At 35.7% G+C, this 24560-nt stretch overlaps 1 protein-coding gene across 2 annotated transcripts in view; it reads left to right on the forward strand.

Moving 5' to 3' along the window:
* The first annotated feature begins 266 nt into the window (after positions 1 to 266).
* ASZ1 (ankyrin repeat, SAM and basic leucine zipper domain containing 1) overlaps positions 267 to 24560 on the forward strand; it is a 77904-nt gene continuing 53610 nt past the window's right edge. The window contains exons 1-4 of one of the 2 annotated variants that reach the window (XM_074195150.1): positions 267 to 432; positions 1132 to 1231; positions 8453 to 8575; positions 17073 to 17184. In XM_074195150.1, the coding sequence (XP_074051251.1) occupies positions 331 to 432; positions 1132 to 1231; positions 8453 to 8575; positions 17073 to 17184 (437 nt within the window). In that variant the 5' untranslated portion in view covers positions 267 to 330. Of the gene's footprint in view, positions 433 to 1131; positions 1232 to 8047; positions 8194 to 8452; positions 8576 to 17072; positions 17185 to 24560 lie in introns of those variants that run through there. The other variant, XM_074195151.1, reaches the window with a different exon arrangement.

Below are 24560 nucleotides of genomic sequence, written 5' to 3' on the forward strand. Positions count from 1 at the left end.
CTCTGCAAAAGAAGCGGGTTTGGATCCGCGAGGCAAGGGATGAACACGCCTTTGGGAATGCTTCCGGGGTAGGGGTAGTTCCCGGATGTAGAGAGAACCTTGTCCCTAGGCAAGAGGGCCGACCCCACCCCCTCCAAGGCAAAACTATGGGGCCTGTGGTGCGCCACGTGACGCGCCACGTGCCGCGACCGCGCACGTGCCGTCGGTGCTTCCGGACGCCGCTGGCCCGGACCTTGCTCACGCACGCCTTCAGTGCGCAAGCGCGGCGGGCCGACCGCGGCGCTGGGCGGGAGAGACGGGGGACGCGGCCTCGCCCAGGGCTGGCCGAAGATGGCAGGCTCTCTGGGCTGCCTGGTCGTGGCGGGAGGGGGCGAGAGCAGCGACAGCGAAGAGGACTACTGGGACATCGGCTACATGGATCGTGCGCCACAGGTAGAGGGCCAGGCCCTGGCTTTGTCTGTGCAGGCGGCGCCCCGTCCCCCACTCCCCGGCCGAGGCCGAGGCGGCGCCCGCAGCCAGGCCCATCCTGAGCCCGAGCCCCCGTGAGGCCGGTGCCCGGCCCGCTGTGGTCCGGCCCGAGACCCCCCGGGCTGGGGGAGCCTCGCTTCCTGTTCCAGCGCTTGCTCCCGGGCTCTGGAAATGCACCCCAACCTTTTTGCTGTTGTTTGTAGGAAAAAGTACCCTCCTCCCCTCCCCCCACATGTCCATCAACAGGAGTTAGCTTGTGCTGCTGTGAATTATTGCTGCATCCCTGCGCAGTTTTATTTCATTTCGCTATTTCTAAAAACCCTTATTTCCAACCCAAGCCATTTTATTTAGTGGTAACTCAGATAAGAACCCCGAGGGTGTTTTGTGAATAACAAAAAGATTGTGAGAAAAGCATAGTTTGCGATATTTTTGTCCTAAAAGATTATAATTAAAAAATGATTTCCCTCTTTTTTAAAAAAAGTCTTAAACTAGAGGATACTTAGTGCTGTGGCATAATGGCAAGATGGGTAAAAAGTACGTTTTTATGTACTTTTAAGTAGGGATTGGACGAAATGACTACTAAGGGGAAACAACTTTTACAACGTATGATACCTTTTCTACTTCCAACTTCTAAAATCTATGATTCCTTTTCTGCTTCTTTAGACAACGAAAGCGTCATTAGTGGCCGAAGAAAGAGATGAAACCTTTAAGAAAGCTTTGACTTCAGGAGATGTTTTGTTGGTTGAGGAACTTCTAAATTCTGGTGAGAGAAAGTTGTGGACTCAACTTAATTTTCCATTTACAAAATTGTGAGCAAAAGATTTCATAGTGTTTCTTTTTTTTCCCCCTCATTATAAAATGTCTTTGTATAAAATGCTAGTAGGAACCAAAGTTCCAAAGTATTTTTTTCCTTGGCTCCCCAATTTTTTTCTTTTTTTGCATCATCTTTTTTTATTAAAGATTTTATTTGAGTTTTACAATTTTCCCCCCAATTTTACTTCCCTCCCCTCACCCCCCCTCCCATGGAAAGCAATCTGTCAGTCTTTAATGTTTCCATTGCATCATCTTTTTACATTGAATATTTCTGATACAATGATTTCTGGATTCATACATAAAAATATCTAATGTTGAAACTAAAAAATATTGCTAAAATTATTAAGTTCAACAAATACATTCTATACCCTACCTCCTTTCTTGATTCTTTTACACTGATTTTACTTCAGGTCTGGAATGTTCTGCCTTCTGATGTTGGCCTCTTTGTTATCCTTCAAGACATACCTCAAATCCCACCTATTCCAGGAATCCTTTCTTGGTCCTTCCAGCTATTAAGGACTTCCTTTCTCAGAGAATTTTCCATTTCTCAGTACAGTTGGGTCCCACTTAGTTCAAAGTGTAATTCTTTTGATATTCCAATTCCCATTACTTTAAAGTTATAATTTTATGTAAAATGTGGTAATTGATGGATATATTCAGCACTTTTTAAAAATAAGAATTTTTTAATTTATTAACATAATATCAAAAGATAAGGAAAATTTATTTTTGACATAAATTACAAAGTAAGAGAATAGTTATAAAAGGAAGAATTTTTAAAATTCTGAACAATGCACCTAAAAATAAGTCTACATTGATATTATGATAAAAATCTCATTATTGTTATTTAAAATATTTTAGCACTATAGATTGAGTTGTATTTTCTATACATTTTCATGCATATGCTGGTGGTACAGAGAGCTTTATCCCACATCTCTAGAGATTTATAAGCTTCTATTTTCATGAAATAAAATAAGTGTAGTTGGATAGCTTAGGGCATTATCTAAAATCAGGAAGGCTTTAAATGTGATGATTCTTTTCTTGTAGTGTTTTTCAATATGTGGGCCAAAGTAACATGAAAGACAGTTTTTAAAAAATAGCCAAAGAATTAAAAGTGATTGATAGTTATAGTCTCCGAGGGTGAGAATTTTGAGACCAAAAAACAAGCATTTATTTACATTTAAAATCCCTTTTACATTACTTCAAGTAAAAATGTGGGAAGTCAGGTTTTTCTTCCTTATAAATGAAGTTTGGATCTGTCTTTAAAGACCCAGTTCATATGCCTGTTCAGTGTCAAACTCTTTGTGATCCCATTTGAGGTTCTTATTGGCAAAGATAGCGAAATGGTTTGCCATTTTTTCTACAGCTAACTTTAGAGCTGAAGGAAACTGAGACAAAAAGGTTTAAGAGACTTGCCCTGGGTCATGAAGCTAGCAAGTGTCTGAGGCCAGATTTGAATTCAGAAAGGTGAGTCTTCCTGACTCCAGGCCTGGCTCTCCATCTACTGTGCCACCTAGTAGCTCTAGTTTCTATTACTCGTCTTTTTCAAACTTCTGAGGAGTCTTGCTCAACTTCTTTAGGTGTATCAGTCATATTATACTTATCGAATACTGCATTGCATTGTTATAATTTCCTGGGCAAAGGACAAATTGAGTTTGCATGGGAGGAACATTGAATTCTGTAGGACCCTGAATACCAGTATAAAAAGTTTGTCCCTAATCTGATGCACAAGGTTTTTAAAATTTGTTTTAGAGGGGAGTGACATACTTAAATATTCAAATGAAGTTTTGAGCTCATCAATTTAGATGTGCACTTCTCTTGCAATTCAGATAAAAATGCATCCATGGTTGCTCATCCTTGTCAACGCTTGTCCATATCTTCCTATCAGTTACCTATGAGAGTGTCTACACAGTTTCCTGGAAGCTGTCTTTCCTTTCTCCCGACAACAGGAGAAGTAGATTCCTGGAGCATTGACTTCATCTGTTTCCTCACTGTTAATATGTAACAAGTCAGCCTATCTTCTCTTAGTATTTAATTTCCCCTTGATGGCTTTTATTCCTCTTCTTTGGCATTCTTCCTTTATCATATTTGCAGCCCTGCACATGCCTATTATTCACCTATTTCCCTTTGTTAATATTCAGTTTTAATTCTGTGGAAGTAGTTTCAGCCAGATAGCAATACCAGAAGAATTTTGGTATTTAAAATGATGGGTCTTTGTTTTCATAGGAAGCTTGAGATCTTTAATGGAACTTTGCAATTTCATGAAGGCAATGTATCCTTCTTTCCTATTCAACTCATTGTCCAATCCATCCATCTTTCCTTTATCTCCCAGAGTTGAGAATTTAGCAGCAGTTTTCAAAATGGAATGAGGAAACTAAGAATTGGTGTCAGGAAGACTAACCTCTCAAGGATATAATGATTAGAAGTGAAGTGATGAACAAGAATGAGGTCAGTGGAGAAACAAAGCTTCAGAAACATTTGACAAGAACTTGACTGGGATGGCACTGCACCAGACTTGAAGTAAAAAAGCTAGGTCTTCATCACACTGCTGACACTTAATAGCTTAGAAAGGTCACCTAACCTTTTTGAGTTTCTTCTTAGTCATTTGTAAAATGGCTATTATAATAATAATATCTACTTTGGAAGGATCAGATGAAATCATGTCTGTAGTAGTAGAATGTACTATATAAATACAAGCTGCTACTTTGATGAGAATAAAGAATTGAAGATGACTTTAAGATTTTGAGCTTGGAGAATTGGAAGAATAATTGTTTATATCATCTCAAATTGTCTCCCTCAATGTTGATTGAACACAGAGTAACTATTCAGCAAATATTGGTCAAATGTATTAATAAATTAATAAAAGCAAGATTGTGTAGTCTGAAGAACTACTATCAGAGATAAGATAGTGATTTTGCTTTATTAATTCAAGTGAAAGCTTTCTTTCCCTCCATAACCTCTCGATTACATTCTGTTGAGAAGGCAAGAAAAACAGAATTTTAATTAACAAATTTAGTCATGTAGAACAATAGGGGACTATTGGCCATATCCCTGAAAAATCTGTCTTACCTCTCAAAAGGTATCTTGTTCAATCATATGAAATTGTATATTGATAATTTTGTAAATCCAAGTTCCCTAAACCTTTCAAAGTTGGTTGTCTTTGCAATATTGTTACAATTCTAAAAAGGATGCTCTTGGTTCAGTTTGATTCTTTCTTTATCAATTAATATAACTCTTCTCAGAAGCTACTCTTACATAATTTCTTAGAATATAATAGTATATCCATTACATTCATAGATCCTAATTTGTTTAGCTATTTCCTGATTGATTGGCACCTTTCAATTTTTTATTCTTTACCACAGTAAAGAGAACTGTTATAAATACCTTGTACAAAGGGGTCCACTTTTCCTCATTTGTTTTGGATATAAACGTTTATCATTGGTTTAAAGAGTATGCCCAGTTTACTAATTTTGGGAAATTCTAAATTTTTTTTCATATTGGTAGTAATTTTATATCTCAGGACCATTGTTCTTACATATTTCTCTCTCTTTACCCATTTTGTCCAATTTTTAGGAACTAAGGAAAAATGAAATTAGAAACATTTCACCATCCTTGTATCACTTATTTTCAGTTAGAATTACTGGAAAATTTAGTAGAAAGCTTGAAGGAAAAGCTTTTGTTCCACCTAGTATCTAAATGACAGTAGAAAATTTGAAGAGGGAGAAATAGGGATGAAACCTGGTTTTATTGGTATGGGGGACTCCTAAATGAGGAAATATGTGCTAGTGTAGATTGACATTTGGGAATCAGTTATAATTAATTTTTCAGTATCTCGAATTTTTTTCCTATTAGAAAAACAGTATATTTTGGTATTACTTTATGAAATTTTGTTGTAATGATGGCATGCCACTAACCTTGGCACTGAATATAGCACTGGCTTTGGAGTCAAGAGGACCTGAGTTAAAATTTGGCCTCAGACACTAGATTTAACTAGCTGTGTGATATTGGGCAAGTCACTTAACCCCAATTGCATAGAATCCAGGCCATCTACAGTTGATTCATATCTGACCACTGGACTCAGATGACTCTGAAGGAGAAAGTGAGACTGGTGACTTAGCACAGTACCCCCTCACTCAAATTCAGTTCATGTGCTTGACTTTACAACATCTCTCTACTGTCATCCACGGGTCTTCTTCAAGAATAAAGGACACTTAACCCCATTTGCCTTGCAAAAACCTAAAAAAAAAAAGAAAGAAGGATAAACATCATCCTCATCTTCACCACTAACTTTACAGTCAGCTATAAGATCTAGACTGGTCAGTTTGAAACCTTAGAAATAAAGTAGCTGGTGTATCTTTTCCAAACTTAAGGACCCAGTGTTTTCTAAAAGTAATATGATTCAGACAAAGAATGCATGTGCTTCCATTTGTTTTTTGAAATTGATATTCAGTTGAGAAATATATAAGTGGTTAAACTTTATTATGCCAGATGTAGATCTTGAGCAGACAAATAAGGTATTGAGTAAATATAGATCTATCATAGGTAAAACAAAGAGGTAGAATAGTTTAGTATATAGAAAATGAGGGTTCAAGTCCTACCTCTTAAATACATTGACTATGTGTGACTATATGTTTAAGATTACTAGAGGAGATGCTGACCTACATTAATGAGAGTTTTCCTTATCCAGGATTTGTTTATACTAATGAAATCACATGTCCAGATCTTATATTTTAGATAAAACAGGAATAGTCTTTTCTTTTAACCTGAAAATTCATTGACTGTTCTGAAGAATGCCAAAGTCCCAGAGTCCTTAATATCTATTTTCCCCAGCCTCTTATAACATCCTCAGAGCTGGTATGGTATGGAAATTCTGTTGAATTTGGAAAGAACCAGGGTTAAAAATACTAGCTCTGCTATTTTCTCTGTGACCCTTAGGCAGGTCACTTAATCCTTCAAATAGTTCCTCACCTGAAAAATGAGAAAATTGAACTAGGTGGATTTTACCATCAGTTTCAGGTCTAAGACTCTGATCCTTTAAAATATGGTTAAGTCTAGATCCCTCACTGGATCTGTGAAGGCAAAGCAGTTTGTGTACCTTGTATTTATAGGTATTTTCTCACCAGGAAGAAAACAAATCTCTACTGTAAATTAAACCAGTTTAAAATAAAAATAGCTCAGTGCAATATCTTAAAAGTAAGTCTGCTGATACTTTCCCTCCAAAGCTTGTTCTTATCCTAAAGGTCTCTTAACTTTTACCAACTCTTCATCTTTATGCTTCAAAACTCCATATCTCTCTCTCTCTCTCTCTCTCTCTCTCTCTCTCTCTCTCTCTCTCTCTCTCTATATATATATATATATATATATATATATATATATATATATACATATATATATATGTATATTCTAAAATATTTTCAGAGTTAGAAGGAAATAACATACTATCCAATCTTTGCCTGAATGGTAATAACCTTAATGACGTCATCATTGGTGGTCAGCCTAGTCTTTAAAAAATTCAATACCAATACTGAGCCTCATTCGGTTTTTGGACAGATATAATTGACAGGAAATTTTAGCTTATATCACACCCAAATATTCCAGCTTATTTTAACTTCCATCCATTATTCTGGAACCAAATAGGACACATTTAATTTTCTTGTCCACATTATAGCTTTTGAAGATGATCTTCCATGGCTCCCTCTTGCCTCTCCCACCCACAGATCTCATCTTCAGGTTAACCTTCTCCAATTCCTTGAACCAAGCTCTGTGTGATAACTTTAGGCCTTTTTCATCCTGTTTAGCATTATTTGTGTTACCTGCCAATTTTTCAATGTGCTTTCTAAATAGTGGTACCCACTTTATACACATTTCTTAAGTATAAATATGCTTTGATTAAAATGTATTTTAGCTATAGTGATTGTAACCAGTGAATTTTAGAGCTGACAAAAATCATCTAATTCATCTTTCCAGTAAGAAACTGAAGCTCTCGAAATTTGTACATCTTTTGAAGTCACAACAATAGTGACAGAGCCAAATTTGTAAGGAATACAAGTCATTCCCCAAATGAGAAATGTTCAAAGGATATGAAAAGGCAGTTTTCAGATGAAGAAATTACAGCTATCTATAGTCATATAAAAAAGCTTTAGATCATTATTGTTTAGAGAAATGCAAATTAAAAACTCTAGAGGCACTACCTCACACCTATCAGATTGGCTAATATGACAAGAAAGGAAAATGATAAATGTTGGAGGGGGTGTAGGAAAATTGAGATGCTCATGCGTTGTTGATGGAGTTGTAAACTGATCCATTTATTCTGGAGAGCAATTTGGAACTATGCCCAAAGGGTTATAAAATTGCATATACCCTTTGACACCCAGCAATACTACTAGATATGTATTCCAGAGAGATTATACAAAGGGGATAAGCGGATCCATGTATACAAAAGTATTTATAGCAGCTCTTTTTTTTGTTGTGGCAAATATTTGAAAATTGAGGGGATGCCCATCAACTAAGCAATAACTGAATAAATTGTGGTGTTTAAATGATAGGAAATACTTTTGTAAAATAAAAAATGATGAACAAGTGGATTTCAGAAAAAAACTTTTCAGTCTTTTCAAACTTGGATGAACTATTGTGGAGCAAAGCAAACAGAACCACGTGAACGTTGTACACGTTAACAGCAACACTGTGTGATGATCAACTATGATAGACTTAGATATTCTCAGCAATACAAGGTTCAGATAATTCCAAAAACTTGTGATGGAAAATGCCATCTGCATACAGGGAAAGAACTATGAAGTCTGAATGCAGAAAAAAACATTTTCACTTTTTAATGTTTTTTTCTTTCTCATGGTTTTATCCTTTTCTGATTCTTTTACAGCATAACTAATGGAATGTGGAAATATGTTTATCATGATTGTATGTGTATATATCAGATTACTTGCTATCAAGGGAAGGGAGGAAAGTAGAAAAATATGGAATTTAGAATATTACAAAAATTAATGTGGGAATAATCTTTACATTTAAGTTGAAAAATAAAATAAATTAGAAAAACCAATACTGACAAAGCAGTACTAGAACATTTTATATTTCTCAATGCAATAAAAGTGCATTTCACAGCCTCTGGAACTTTTTCTAAGATTCCTTCTAATACTTGGAATTACTTTTATGTTTACAGGAATGAGTGTGGAATCCAGTTTTCAATTTGGGTGGACTCCTCTTATGTGTGCTGCTAATATTGCTAATGTGGAGTTGGTGCGTATCTTGTTGGACAGAGGGGCTAATGCAAGCTTTGATAAAGGTAAGATATTTAAGAATTAACTTAATAAATTTGGTTATTGACGTATATTATCATCTTAATGGATCCACTTAGTATATTGTAATAATACAGTAATTTCACTGGGTAATTTTTCATTTCTAACCAAAATTAGATTTGAAAAATAGACATTTTGAAATTTTCTATTAACAGGGAGGGTGGAATTCTTTTCCCACCCACCACTCTCATTCTTTTGTTGAAATTAAAATTTTCTTGTCCTTTGATCCATGGGAGGATCTCACATGACTAAAATATTTATAGCATTACTTTTTTAACTCAAAAGAATTGGAAATAAAGTATATGCCAAATGATTTGGTCTGTCTAAACAAATTGTGGTACATCAACATAATGGAAGGTTATTACATTATAGAATGGGAAGATTTAAATGAATTGATACAAAGTGAAGTAAGAGGAATCAAGAAAACTTGATATATGAAAGTTGAACATTGGAAATGGAAAGAAAACAAAGACAAACCACAAACATAATGCTGTATAAATTATGATGACCACATCTAGTCCCCAAGAAGAGTTAATAAAAATACATCTCTCCTTTGCAGAGATAGGACACAGTAGGTATGGATCAATCAAGCAGCAAGGATGAAGTACCTACTGTTGGTCAAGCACTGAAGAAACAGACAAAAAGGACCTTTATCTTAGGCGATGATATTTCTTGCATTATATTACATATATTGTTAGACTTCATTGATATTTTGATTAATTATGCAGAACTCCTTTGTTTTCTTAATCTTTTCAGTAGGGGAATTGGGGAAAGGAAACAGATGGAAATTAAATCTAAAAACTAGATTAGTAAGTAAAAAAAACAACTTCAAGCAAAGAAATTAGTAGATATTTATTGCTTCTTCCATTATTAACATTTCATATTGATAGGGGCACATCCCTTGCCTTGATTATGGCAGGGGAACCTACTGTCTTTCACTAGATAAGTTTTGGACTCAAAAGTCCTGTTCTTAACTCTGATCAATGATCCATGAACATAAGGGATGCCATGATAGTGAAATTTCCAGTTAGTCAGACATGGAATTTTGAATTCTCAGACCTTGCTCTGTTTGGTTATGAAGATGTGGATGACTAGAGTCCTAACCAACCCTGGTTAGTGACTCATTAAATAAAGAATATACCAATAGAATGTACTAGTAACAAAAGTAGATTGGTCCGGGCTTTATCTATTAAGATTTATCTATTTGATTAGATTCTGACAGGAAGTGATGATTCTTGAGAGATATTCCAGGACACTTTAATAGGGGTACGTTAACATTTATTGCAACCAGAGGCCATTGGTGGACAAGTACAGTGAACAAGATACTTCAGTGAAACCTATAGAAAGAAAATAAATAAGAGAGGTGGGTAAGGGTATGGGGAATCGTAGAGCTACTTCTAAGGTGACTGGATATATGTGGAAAGGAAGAACTGATACTGGGACATCAGCTGAGAGTAGGAAACCACCATGTTATCAAGGCACTGGTGCTTATTGTTCCACTGACTAGGGATTATTTGAATGAATTTTGCTAGGATTCTTCAAGGATGTACCCCTTCTGTGGGTCCATCTGCATAGTGGTGAGCTTTCATTAAGATGCAAGTTAAGCAAAGGACCACTCAATGATCTAATCTTAAACTATCTAGAGAGTAATAGTCATATACCTGGAAATAGGATAGAAAATGAACTTTTATCCCAATTCAATCAGAAGAGACCAACTGAGTCATAGAGGTTTAGCAAGCTAGCTAGTTCCACAGCAAATTAATACTGCATCACAAATCATATTTACAAGATGGACCCCGGGTTACAAATAGAGTCTAAAAAACTTCAAAGGATCATGCAATAATGCATATTTCTATTGCATACCTGTAAATGTACAACTAAACTTGTGGGCAGAACTTTTTGGGACACAGGTTTATGAGAAAGTCTCATCACATGGATTAGTTTATCTTGTTTAAACTTTAAACTTCTATTTGTATTATTTATTTTGTATTTCCTTCAAAGGTTTTTATTTTTTTTAATTCCCACTCTTCTATTTTAAATAGCATGATTTGATTTTCTTAGAATTCTACCCTTCCAGCTGAGTCAAGAAAAATCAGACTTATTCCCTTTATTCAACTAATCTTTTTCTCCATTGAGGTTTACTCCACCTGTGTGTAAGAGTGATTGCAAATATGTGTGTGTATATTAAATGGAATGCTATTTTACTTTTCCTCAATGAGTTGAATATATACCTGGTTCAACCTTCTCCTCCATTTGAACGTCTATCACCAATCCTAATGACTTCAGTATTCAAATTGTTAGTTCTTTCAACCCCAAGTTCAAAACCCCCAAAGAATCTTTAGTTGAACTATACCTCAAACCACTCCCATAAGTGATCATAACGAAGACCATACCATCAACCTAGTCTATTTTCAACATCTTATTTTTTTTATTGATATTTTATTTTCCCAGTTGCATGTTATGGAAGTTTTTTAGAATTCATCTACCAGCATATTTATAAGTTACACATTTTTCTACCACCCTCCTTTCCCACTCCCCTTCCCTCAGCAGGGAACAGTTGTCTGGTAAAAAGTTCATTTATGTTACATATTATTCATTTTGTCTGAGGAATTAGGACTAAGGGAAAAGAGAAAACTTGGGACAGGAAGAGGAAATATAATAAAAAAGTCAGATCCATTCAGATGGTGTGTTTCTTTTTGTTAGTTTTGTTTTTTCCCTCTGGATGTGGATGGCATCGTTCATAACAGGTGTCCCAGAGGTGATCCAGATCTCTGATCTGCTGAGGGGACCTGAATCTACCATAGTTGATCAACTCAGAATTTTGCTGTTGTTACCTTCAACAAACTTAAAATCACCTGATCACAAGTTTGAGTTCTATCTCTCCTACTGAAGTTACAATGACTAGGTTTTTCTCTCCCATTTAGCACTGCCTCTTTGAACTCAGCTCACATCAAAGTTACAACTCCAGTGTATTCCCCTCTTAACAGACTTTTCTTGATTATGCTCAGCTATTAGTACCTTCTCTCCTCTTCCCCCCAACTCCCAACAAAAACTAACTACTCTGTATTTCATACATCATTTTTATTTACTGAACTTTGATGAGTATGTTGTTTCCATTCATCTCACTCACTTAAATGTTAACTTCTCAGACAACTCAAATTCTATTGCCATCAGGTTGTCCAAGTTCAGGAAATTCTGCCTCCCTTTCTCAGCTATAAACTGGTCCTGGATACCCTGGGACAGCTCTTCTTCATGCCTTTAAAGGCTGAACCTCTGTGGACAATGAAAACGGACCCATATTCATTCCTCAATGATTAATTAATATATTTCCTGGTCATCATTATCCCTTCCCATCTCAGTGACTCTAACCTTGCCTAACCCCCATCCAGGTACTTTTCATTGCTGATATTTGCTCCTTTACCATCCCCCTCTTCTTCTCTCTGCTCCAACTTCCTCATTCCCCTCAAACCTACCCGAGCAATATTTCATCCCACAGCTTGCCACCTTTCTACGCTGTCCTCTCTGGAATGCCTGCTCCATAAGTAACAAACTAACTTTCATCTTAAAATTTCTTGCCTTACACAGTGGATAGAGCACCAGCCCTGGAGTCAGGAGTACCTGAGTTCAAATCCAGCCTCAGACACTTAATAATTGCCTAGCTGGTGGCCTTGGGCAAGCCACTTAACCCCGTTTGCCTTGCAAAAACTAGAAAAAAATTATTTCTTGCTTTATACTAGAATATGCCCTCACGCACCATATCCTCTCAGTTCCTCAGCTATAAGCTGTTTTCCACATCTCAGGTACATATAGAGCTGGTCATATCCTTATTATGTCATCACCCACAACTGTACTTCCATGTCTTCATATTCATAAACTCTGAAATTTCTTTATTCAAACATGTTCTGTTGTCATTCCACCTCTCCTCCTGCCCTACAACCCCCCAGACCCTAGTCTTCATCTTCACATTGACTTCCTTTCTCTCTACATTTACATCTCTATATATCTTCTTTCTGAGGCTATCACTCCCTATACTAGTGTACACTTTTATTCTCTTTCTAATATTAACTTGGTCAGCCAATTCAACTATATGCTTTCCTCTTCTCTCAAGTCCCTTACCCTCTTTATCGTATCAAAAATCTTGCCCTGCCAGACTTCTGCCCCAAATTACTCTTATTTACATATTGCTTGACAAAGTTGGAGAAAATCATAGAACATGTTAACTGGATTCACTACAAATTTATTTTGCATAATATCAATTGGACCCTCTCTATAGCCAAAAACTCCTTTTATACCTACTTAATTGACATATTAATGTACTTAACAAAGAAGGTTTCCTAAGCTCTCAGCCTTCCAAGTCTTCAGTGACCATTCTTCCTCCTACTCTCTCAGCTAAGGACTTACTTCATTGATTACTGGAAAAAATAAGACCATTCACATTTCCTTTTCCCCTTTCCTCCTTATGTCACATGCCTCAGATGCCTTCTGCCATGATCTCTTCCATCACCCTTCTCTCATGTGAAGAGATGACCATTCTCTTTACCAAAGCAAACCCCCCAGCTATGGGTATAAGTGATCCTATCCCATACCATCTTCTCTAGCACATTTCCCCCTTTGTCTTCTTCACTGTCTTTTTTCCCATTCTCTTTCTTCTGGATGCTTCCCTGCGATATTTAAATATACCCATGTCTCCCCTTCCTCAAAGAATTATACATTCCTATTCACTGTTAAGAAGTCTAATCAATGTCTCCGCATTTCTTCTCACTTCCTTATTAAATCTCTGCAGTCTGACTTCTAGCTTTATCATTCAGTTGAAACTTTTATCTCCCAAGTTACCAGTGATCTTTAAATTGCCAGATTAAAAGACCCTTTCTCAGTCTTCATCTTCCTGATTTCTCTCCAGCTTTTTACACTGTCAGTCATCCTCTTTCTGATAGATCTTGACTCTAGGTTTTCATAACATTGCTCTCTCCTGGTTTTTCTCCTATCTGACAAATAATTCTTTTTTCAGTCTCCTTTGCTGGATCTTCATCTTGGTCATATCCAATAATTGTGTACGTCCTGCATGTTTCTGTCCCGGGTCCTCTTCTCTTCTCCCTCATGATTTCATGATTTCACTTGGTGATATTCTTAATTCCCATGTATTTAGCTATCATTGCTATATAGAGAACTCAGATTTATATGTCAGCCTTAAGGTCTTTTCTGGCTCCAGTTTCAAATCTCCAGCTGCCCATTGGATAACTTGATCTCAACATGTTCAAAACTAAACTCCTCTGTTTCCCAATCACCCCCATCCCTGACTATACCCTAGTCCTGTGGAGGGTACAACTATCTTCCTATATACCCAGGCTCAAAATATGGATGTCATTCTTGACTCCTTACTCTTAACCACCCATATCCAATCTTTGATCAGGTCATGTAAGTGGCCCAAGTAACAAGAGAGTGACTGTGTTCCTTAAGGTTTAGACTCATATTCATAAGGATCATAATCCAAAACATTTTTGGGGGTGTGCTGAGGACTCGTTATCAGATGATATCATTAATCTTCGAGTTTTTGAGATTGTTTGCTAAATATGCTGTTTGCCTACCATGCTTCATGGTCTCTGGACCTAAAATGACCTCTTTCAGTGTCTTCTGTTTGTTTCCTTTGCTCCTTAGAAGTGCCTTCACCAGTTAGCCTTTTTAAAAAAATTATGTTATAAAATAAGCATTCCCATAACATAGTATAATAAATATTTGATTGCACATGAAACTAGAAATCTATTACATAAAACTTTTCTATTCCCCTGACCTAGAGATGGCTACCATTACACATTCTTCAGATTTCACATTTTAGTTAGTGAGGTGGTACAGTAGATAGAGCACTGGGTTTTTGGAGGAAGACATCTTCCTGAGGACAAATCTGGCCTTAGACTATTACTAGCTCTGTGACCCTGGGGAAAGCACTTGATCCTGCTTGACCTATGAGCTGGAGAAGGAAATGGCAAACCATTCCAGTCTCTTTGTCAAGTAAACCCCAAATGAGGTCAAAGAGTCAGACATGACTAAACCATATCTCTGAGTCCCTTTTCTCTCCTGAGACTTCCACCACCTTAGTGAAAACTCTCATCACCTCACGCCTCCAGTCTGTCCTCTCTCAGCTCTTAAATTGACCTTCCCTAAAGCCCAAGTATCCTATCCTCTCCCCTCCCCGCCCCCTTCCCCTTTCTCTCCCCCCTCTCCCTCCTTCCATCCCCTTCTCTCTCCCCCTCCCTCTCTTACACACAAACACATACCCCCATACACCATTCAGGCAACCATAGTTGTCTGTATTTTACCTCAATTATCAAATATAAAATTCTCTGATTTTTAAATCCTGCCAGAAGCTGGCCACTTTCTACCTTTCCAGTCTTCTTATAAATCCAATAATATTGACTTCCCTGCTTTTCTTTGAGGTAGACACTCCCTTCTCCCAATTCCAGACAATTTTACTGGGTCCCCATACCTGGAATTCTCTCTCTTCTTCTTTAACCTCCTAACTTTGCTTCAAGTCTCAGATAATAACCCAACTTCTACAAGAGTCTTTCCTAGTCCTCCTTAATCTTGCTACAGTCATTCCGAAATTACTCCCTTTTATCCTGTCTGTATATAGTTTGTGTGTGTGTGTGTGTGTGTGTGTGTGTGTGTGTATGTATAACTGTTTTACATGCTGCCTCAACAATTAGATTGTCAGCTCCTTGATGATAGGAACTGTCTTTTGCCTTTCTTTGTATGCCTAGGATGTTGCACATTACCTGGTATATGGTAGGTAATATAAATGCTTGTTAATTGACTGACTTGAAAATAAGACCCCCTTGTTATTTTTAAAAATTCTGTTTATCTGTAGCATTCAGCATAGTGCTTTGCATTCAGAAAGTGATTAATGTTTTTTTTTGTTTTTTTTTGCAAGGCATTGGGGTTAAGTGACTTGCTAAAGGTCACACAGCTAAGTGTCTTAGACTGGATTTGAACTCAGGTCCTCCTGACTTAAGGACCAATGCGCTCTATCCACTGTACTACCTAGCTGCCCCTATATATGTTTAAATAAATCAAGTTTGACATTTTAGTAACATGATAAAATGAAAAGAACACTGAGGAATTTGAACCCCAAGATACTTGAGTTCTAGATTCTCTAATTCTCCCAATTTAAGGTCATTGGTCACACCTTTTAAAAATAATAATTTAATGGTAACTCCTTATATATGAGTAGAAGAAATATCAATTAAACTATAAACGATACTCTCTAGCAGTAGAGGAAGAAGTATATTTTAGATTCTTCCTCTTGTACTTTGAAACCAAGAACCCTGTAAGAAAAATAAAGGATAGCCAATACATATCAGGAGAAAATTTGTTACAAGAAGTTCATAATTATGGTTGCTCAGATTATGAAAATCCTTTTAGGTGAACCATCATCTACCTCCTTACAAAAATTGCCACAGTTATCTTTCTGCTAATGGGGATTTCTAATATCTCCATCCCTTCCCATTTTTTCATCTCGTATTAAATCTTGGTATTTGTACTCTACTGTATTGTGTCCTGGTTCAGAAAGGAGGAGGAATGTAATTCTCACACCCAGTGCCCAAGACCAATCTAGGAATTCCCTTTCTGAGAAGGGAATCAAATTAAGTTTTTATTTGGAAACTGTTAAAAAAAAAAGATTGTGGGGTGGCTAGGTGGTGTAGTGGATAAAGCACCAGCCCTGGAGTCAGGAGTACCTGGGTTCTAATCCAATCTCAGATAGTTGTTAATAACCTAGCTGTGTGGCCTTGGGCAAGCCACTTAACCCCATTTGCCTTGCAAAAAAAAAAAAACAAAAAAGATTGTCCTGTAGTATAGCTGTTAGCATATTTCAGCCATGTTATAAGCTAAATAATTTTTTATGGAGTATCTTAGAAACCTGATACCGATTTCAAACATTCATATGATATAGAGCTCTAAAGGACCTCTTAGACAACTAATCCAGCATCCTCATTCTACAGATAAATGGCTTTAACAGTATTTATATAGTGTCAAGAGAATCAGTATTCAAACACAGGTACTTTCACTCCAAAATCCAGAGTTTGTTGTTTTGAACAATATTGTTTTGAAGAGGAAAGTGTTTTGAATTTTGAGTTCCAACAATTGATGGACAAAACCATTTTTTTGTAATGTAACTTACTTTTCAACTTACTGCCTGTAATATATGTGGTAGGTTTTTTTTAGTGGGGGGAGTGAATGGGGAGAACTTTTGGTATGGAAACTACCTCTCCTGTTGGAGATGAACAATTATAATGTGAAGACTTAAAAGAATCAGCACTGAGAGGTTAAATGACTTATCCATGGTTTTTTACTAGTTTAGGTCAACCAGGATTCTGAAATTCCTAAACATAAAGCTATTTTACATGCACCATGCAAACTTTCTTTGTATTGTATTGTTAAAAACAAATAGTATGTATTTCTTAATGATATGTATTTTCTCTTTTACCATAGATCAATACACTATTTTGATGGCTGCATGTTCCGCACGTACTTCAGAAGGTCAGATTTTAAAGTGTGTAGAACTGCTACTTTCAAGAAATGCTAACCCAAATGTTGCTTGCCGGTAAGAGAAATTGTTGAACTACTGGTCCAAACTATTGAACTAGTAAAACTGGTAAAAACCAAGCCATTTTTCTTCATTTACATTAGTCTTTTGACCAATATATTGTTGCCTCTTTGTCAGGAATAAATGTATATTTTCTTCATTAAAATTAGAATTTTTAAATGTCCTAATGTTGGTATCAAAAGTAGCACATGGTGGTGGCAGTCTTTTGCTTTTTGCTTTTCAGAGACAACTCTTTTAAAGACTTGAGACAATGATGAGGAGAAAAAGCTGCCCATGTATTTTGTGAGTCACATATATGAAAGGATAACATAACTCAGCTGTGTTAAAAACATTTTTTGTCTTTAAACCTCAACTAGTTCAAATTCCATAACATTGGTCAGCTAAGCAAATTATACACCAGCCACAAATTCAATCATGAACCATGACCTTCATCAATCAGTTACATACCAGTAGTAATGAAAATTGATTTAATTTCTTGAGTTCATTCTAAAAATTCTGCTGTTTCCTTTTGCTTCATATATGTTCTTCACTCTTTCAATCATTACCTAAAGGAAGAGAGAGCTACCCAGCCCCAAAGGTTAATGTCAGACAGTATGCATAATGGAGTGAAGTGAACTACTATCCAAAGAACTAAAGATTCACTTAACAAATACTTTATTAATCTCTTAGTTAGTATAAGACCTTGTATATCAGCTCTGGAGCTTGCTTTGAATTTTGGAGGCCCATGGTCAAAGGCAGTGAGTAAGTGCAATCTAGGTCATTCTTTTTAGAAAAATCAATTCTGGATTTTTCTATCTCTATTAAATTGAGAGATATCTGTATCTGATTTTTATCTCTATTAAAACTGTTTGGCTTTTCCCCCCTATAATCCTTTGAGATTAATCCCATTAAGTATCCTTACTTTCTATACATATTAATGAGTTATTGTCTTTGGTTATATGATTTGTACCTTTATTCTATCTCACACAAGGATATATTCATATCCTTGTAGTCATAATCAGCAACAAATGTTCTATTTCAACAGTTCATAGTTCTGAAATTTCTGTCTAACCATAAACCTCTTATCCTTCCAACTCTACTGTTCTTTGTCTCTCTTAATCCAATTCTCTTTACTCACCACAAACTCTAGTTTCTGTACTCCTGTTTTTCTAAGCCCTCACCTCTGCCCTGAATTCAATTTTATTTTTCCCTAATCAATTCTATTGTATTCAACACACTGAGAAACTTTTTCTCTCTCAAAAATCTATTTTTATCTTTTAACTCAGTAGATGATCTCACCTTCATCAAAATTAATTGAGGCTCCAGATAGATATCTTGAGCTCTCTCATGTCTGCCTTTCCATACTTCAAAATCTAATCTTCTCTTATCCTCTATTTTTTTTTAACTTCAGAGTCCCTTCTTTAGAACACCAACCCATTACCCAAGTCCTTGTTCCCAATCTTTCCCATCTCCTGTAGCAGACTGCTTCTTCATGTGATCTCTCTTTGCCTAATTTTCAGCCACTCTTTATCTACTGGTTCTTTTCTTCTTGCTTTATACATACCGTATCACCTTCATTCTTTAAAAAAAATACGAAAGAAAAACCTTCACTTGGCCCCACCATCTCCTATATAGTTCCACAGATTTTTTTCTTGAAAAAGCAGCCTATAATCATTGCTTTTACTTTCTACTCTCTTTTTAAAAATAATTTTTTTTATTATGAACTTAATGTTATCAAATACAAATATTTGTTGAGTGTTTATAATGTGCCAAGTGCTGAGGTGGCAAAGACAAAACCAAATAAGCAAGATTCTATATGAAACTGAGTATCTGTTTCTACTAACTCATTCTCTTGAATACCATAGAACCATGTCCTGTAACAAATATGTACAACAATATACGTCTATTATAGATTGACTATAAATGGAAATGTTTATTTCATTATGCATCTCTGCTAAGAGGCAGAAAACAAGTCTCACCATTATTCTTTGGAAAGGATTCATCACTGAATTAATCAGTTTTGAATTCTTTATTACTGTTTTTGTGCTCACCATCTTCACTATTGTAATTCTCCAGATATTTTACTCTTTCAGTTTATATGAATCTATCCAAGGTTTTTATATCCAAAGATATAGATATATATATAGTCAGTTTTTGTATACGTGCCATATAGTACTGAGAAAAAGGCTATTCCTTTCTATCCCCATTCAATTTTCTCCAGAGGTTTATCATATCTTACTTTTCTAAAATTCTATTCACCTCCTTAATTTCTTTATTTTTTATTTTGTTGTTAGATTTATCTAATTCTGAGAGAGAGAGATTGAGGTCTCCTAGTCTTGCTGCCAGTTTCTTCCTTAACTCAGCTTCTCCTCTAAGAATTTGGATACTATACAACTTGGTGCATATAATATTTAGTATTTGGTAATATTTGATTGCCTATGGTAGCATTTATTTATTGTTTTTTTGTAAAGCAATAGGGTTAAATGACTTGCCCAAGGTCACACAGCTAGGCAATTATTAAGTGTTTGGTGCCAGATTTAAACTCGGGTCCTCCTGACTCCAGGGTTGGTGCTCTATCCACCGTGCCACCTAATTGCCCCTGCTATGGTACTTTTAGCAAGATGTAGTTTCTTTCCTTATCTCTTTTTATTAGAATTATTTTTGCTTTTGCTCTAAGATTAGCTACCCCTGTTTTTTGTTTTTTATTTTTTTTTTTGCAAGGCAGTGGGGTTAAATGGCTTGCCCAAGGCCATACAGCTAGGTAATTATTAAGTGTCTGAGGTTGGATTAGAACTCAGGTCCTCCTGACTCCAGGGCCGGTGCTCTATCCACTGTGCCACCTAGCCGCCCCTATACCCCTGCTTTTTTTTACATCAGCTGGAGCTTAATCTATTTTGCTCTAGTCTTTCCCCTTTCTCTTTGTGTCCCTCTTATCTCAAATGTGTTTCTTATAAATAATATATCATAGGTTTCTGGTTTTTTAATCCCCTCTACTCTCTGCTTCTGTTTTATGGGAGGGTTCATCCCATTTATATTGACATTTATGATGACTAACTGTATTTCCCTCTATCCTATTTTTCCCCCTTTTACCCTATCCCTCCTTACCAGTATTTTGCTTTTGACCACTATTTCCCCTCAATCTGCCCTCCTTTCTATTAGCCCTGCCTTTCTTCTTTCCTCTTTCCTTTCCTACTCTCCTATAGGGTAAGATAAATTTCTAAACCCTATAGAGTGTGCATGCCATTCCTTCTTTAAGCCAAATCTGATAAGAGTAAGACATAGACAGTTTAATCTTATTGATTGTTTTTTTTTCTTTCCTGTTTACCTTTTTATACATATCTGCAGTCTGGTATTTGAAGATTGAATTTTCTTCAGTTCTGGTCTTTTCATTGGGAATTTTGAAATTCTCCTATTTTTTTGAATGTCCATCTTTTCCCCTGAAAAATTGAGCTCAGTTTTTCTGGGTAATTGATTCTTGTTTGCAATTCCAAGTTTCTTGGCCTTTCCAAACTCTCTAATTCTCTAATGATAAAACTTTGAATTGTTTCTCTCTAGCTGCCTATAATATTTTCTCCTTGAGCTAATAATTCTGAAGTTTGGCTACATAATTCCTTGGAAATTTTCATTTTTGGGATCCCTTTCAGGGCAGTTTTTTTTTTTTTTGATAAATTCTTGACAGATTCTGTCCAGGCTTTTCTTTTGATCATGGCTTTTAGCTTGTCCAGTAATTTTTAAATTACCTCTACTGGATTTGTTTTCCAGGTCAGTTGCTTTTCTAAAACGATATAAATCTCATTTCCAGATATTCAGAACATGCTAAATTTATGGATTCCTATTTTCTATTACTAACTTAATATTATTTCATATTAATAGAATGTCCACTTAGAACTCATATAAGAAAAAGTGGAAAAAATGCACTAATCCTTTCAATTTCTAAATAATGAAAAAGAAACCAGGAATAGTCTGAATGTGTATTTAATTAGAATATAACAAGACTTAGAATCAGTTGTTTCTATAATAATTATGATATTTTCTTATGCCTATTTTGTTCTGAACTTTCTAGAATATGTAGAATGGCAAAAATATTAGCTATGTAATCATAGATAATGAATTTGCAATGTCTATATACTAATATTTAACTATGAACTAAAACAATTTCAACTAATTGAACCTTAATTTCTTCATGGCAAGAATTGTTTAAGGGTTCTTGTAGATCCAGGTACTATGATTCTAGGAGTATAGGACAAAGGACTGATGCATTCAGTATAGTGAATTTAATTAATCAAGAAGCACTAGATTTTGGTGATTTAAGAAAAACAATGAATCAGGCTTGGATTTCTGGGAATTTACATAATCTTAAGGGAGAAAACACATACACACAAAATTAAGACAAGATAAGGAAAAGATTAGCAGTTGGGGAGAGATAAAGAAAAGTTTCATGTAGCAGATGCTGCTTGAGCAGAATTTTGAAGGAAATAAGAGAGTCAAAGTGGTAGAGAGGTAAGGTGAAATGACTTTCCAGGCATTAGCAGATAGCCTATATAAAAGGTACAGAAGCAGGACATATATGGTCCTGGGTGAAGAACAGCAATAAGTTCAGTTTAACTAGGGTATAAAGTATGGCAGAAAGAGCAGTATAATATCTGAAAAGTAACTTGGACTAGGGGCTTTCAAAGCTAAATCATAAAAGTTATTAATTTCTAAAGTTAATATGGTACCATATGTATTCATTATTTAGAAATTATATAAAATTATATTAGTAAGGAATTTTAACTTTACCATATCATGTGAAAAAATGTGAAAAATTAGCATCCCCAAAAAGACATGTGTTAACTTTGCTACTATGTTCTCTTTCTCTGCCCCTCAACTTGTTACTCTGTGTTTTCCTACCCCACACTCCACCCCCAAAAAAGCCTTCTAAGTGAAAATGGAGGAAGAATTGATTGCTGAGAGACTTCTATCAGTCCACAGTGAAAACTTGGTTTGAGACCTTCAATGCCAAGAAAGGATAACCTGTTCTGCCATTTGCTCATGTGTCTACCATGTTTCTGCCTTTTATCTATTCATGCTTGGGTAGTACGACTCTACCTGGCCTCTACATGTTGCTTATCTTCTCCTGTTTCTGCCCCACACATGTCTGCTCCTACCCTCTACTACCACCCCCCCACCTTGTGTTTTTCCTTTTAGTTCTGGTTAGACCTCCACATGGCTGATTCCAGCTTATGCATTTCTCCTCATACTCTGAATTCTCTATCCTCACCACCCCTTGTGTACTTGAACAGTGTGCCATCCCTCTTCCTCAAAAGATGCACAACATCCTTTTTGCCATCCACTTACTCTTCCCCATATCTCAAAGCAAATTTGTATTACCAAAAAATTTCTTTAGGTACATGTATGTAAAAGAAAAGTCATTTGTTTAGGAAACTGATTTAAATTTATGAGAGTAAGTGCTAGTTCACAGTTGATAAATGGTGAAAGGATATGAACATATAGTTTTCAGAAGAAGAAATCAAAGTTATCTATAGTCACATAAAAATGCATTAAATTACTATTGATTAGAGAAAAACAAATGAAATCAACTCTTGAGGAAACACTTTACGCCTAAAAGATTAACTAACATCACAGAAAAGATTAATGTCAAATGCTGGAATGGATGCAAAAATTGGAACACATTATTGGCGTTAGGAAAACCCAACCATTCCGGAGAGCAGTTGGCATAGCAATATAGCTACTGTGTCTTTGTCCCAAAGAGATCAGAGAAAAGGGAATAGGACCAATTTATGGAAATATTTATGGCTGTTCTTTTTTGTGGTGGCAAAGAAATTGAGAAAGAAAACGAAGATTGGGGAAGAGTTGAACAAATTGTGGCATATGATTATAATAAAATACTATTTTAAATTTTTATTTTATTTTTTTTAATTACATGTAAAGATTGTTTGCAACATTCATTTTTGTAAGATTTTTAGTTCCACATTTTTCTACCTTCCTCTGCTTCCTCACTCCCCTTGACAGAAAACAATCTGATATAGGTTATGCAAGTAAAATAATATTAAATATATTACTATATCAGTAATGTTGTGACAAAAAGAATCAGAACAAAAGAGAAAAAAGCATAAAACAAATTTTAAAAGGTGAAACTAGTATATTTGTTTGCTTTTCATTCAGGCTCCATAGTTCTTTGCCTGGATGTAGATTACATTTTTCATCACAAGTCTTTTAAAATTGTCTTTGATAATTGTACTGCTGAGAAGAGATAACTATATCATAGTTGATCATCACATAATGTGCTGTTAATGTTTACAGTGTTCTCCTGTTCTGTTCACTCAGCATCTTGTTTATGTAAATTTTTCCAAAATTCACCTCATCATTTTCTTTTTTTTGGTTTTGCTAGGTAGTGGGGTGAGCTGACTTGCCCAAAGTCACACAGTTGCATAATTATTAGGCATCTGAGACCATATTTGAACTCAGGCCTTCCTGATTCCAGGGCTGGTGTCCTTTCCACTGCACCTCCGAGCTTCTCCTCATCATTTCTCAAAGAACATTAATATTCCATCACATTCCTATTCACAGCCTATTCAATTTGTTCAGGCATTCTTCAATTGACAGTCATTCCCTCAATTTCCAGTTCTTGACCACTACAAAAAAAAAGAAATATAAATATTTTTATACCTGTCCGTCTTTTCCCCTTTTTTTATATCTCTTTGGGATACATATCTAGTATTGCTGAATCAAAGGGTTTGCATATTTTATAGCTATTTGGGCATAGTTCCAGATTGTTCTCCAGAATAGTTGTATTAGTTCACAATTCCTTCAGGAGGGCATTAGTGCCCCAATTTTTCCATTTCCCTCTGACATTGATCATTTTCCTTTTTTGTCATATTATCCAATTTGTGAGGTGGTACCTCAGAGTTGTTTTAATTTGCATGCCTTTAATCAGTTATGATTTAGAATATACATATATATATATATATATATTCATCCAAAAACTGCATATTCATTTGATATAATTGGGGAATCAATTGTATCCTTGTAAATTTGACTCACTTCTCTAAATATTTGAGATATGAAACTTTTACCAGAAACACTGGTGGTAAAAATTGTTTCCCAGCTTTCTTCATTCCTTCTAATCTTGGTTGCTTTGGTTTTATTTGTGTAGAAATTTTTAAATTTAATGTGATCATCAAAATTATTCATTTTATATTTTATAAGTTTCTTTTTCACTATAAACTCCTCCCCCTCCACAGATCAGACAGATAATTATTCTCATAAATTGGCTTATGGTAACATAAATTGGCTTATGGTAACACTTAATCTAACTCATGTATACATTTTGTCCTTATCTTGGCATAGGGTGTGAGATACCAGTCTATGCATTTTATGCAATATTATCTTCC

This window comes from Macrotis lagotis, chromosome 7 (genome assembly GCF_037893015.1).
Source record: "Macrotis lagotis isolate mMagLag1 chromosome 7, bilby.v1.9.chrom.fasta, whole genome shotgun sequence".
In the NCBI taxonomy this organism is placed as follows: Eukaryota; Metazoa; Chordata; class Mammalia; order Peramelemorphia; family Peramelidae; genus Macrotis; species Macrotis lagotis.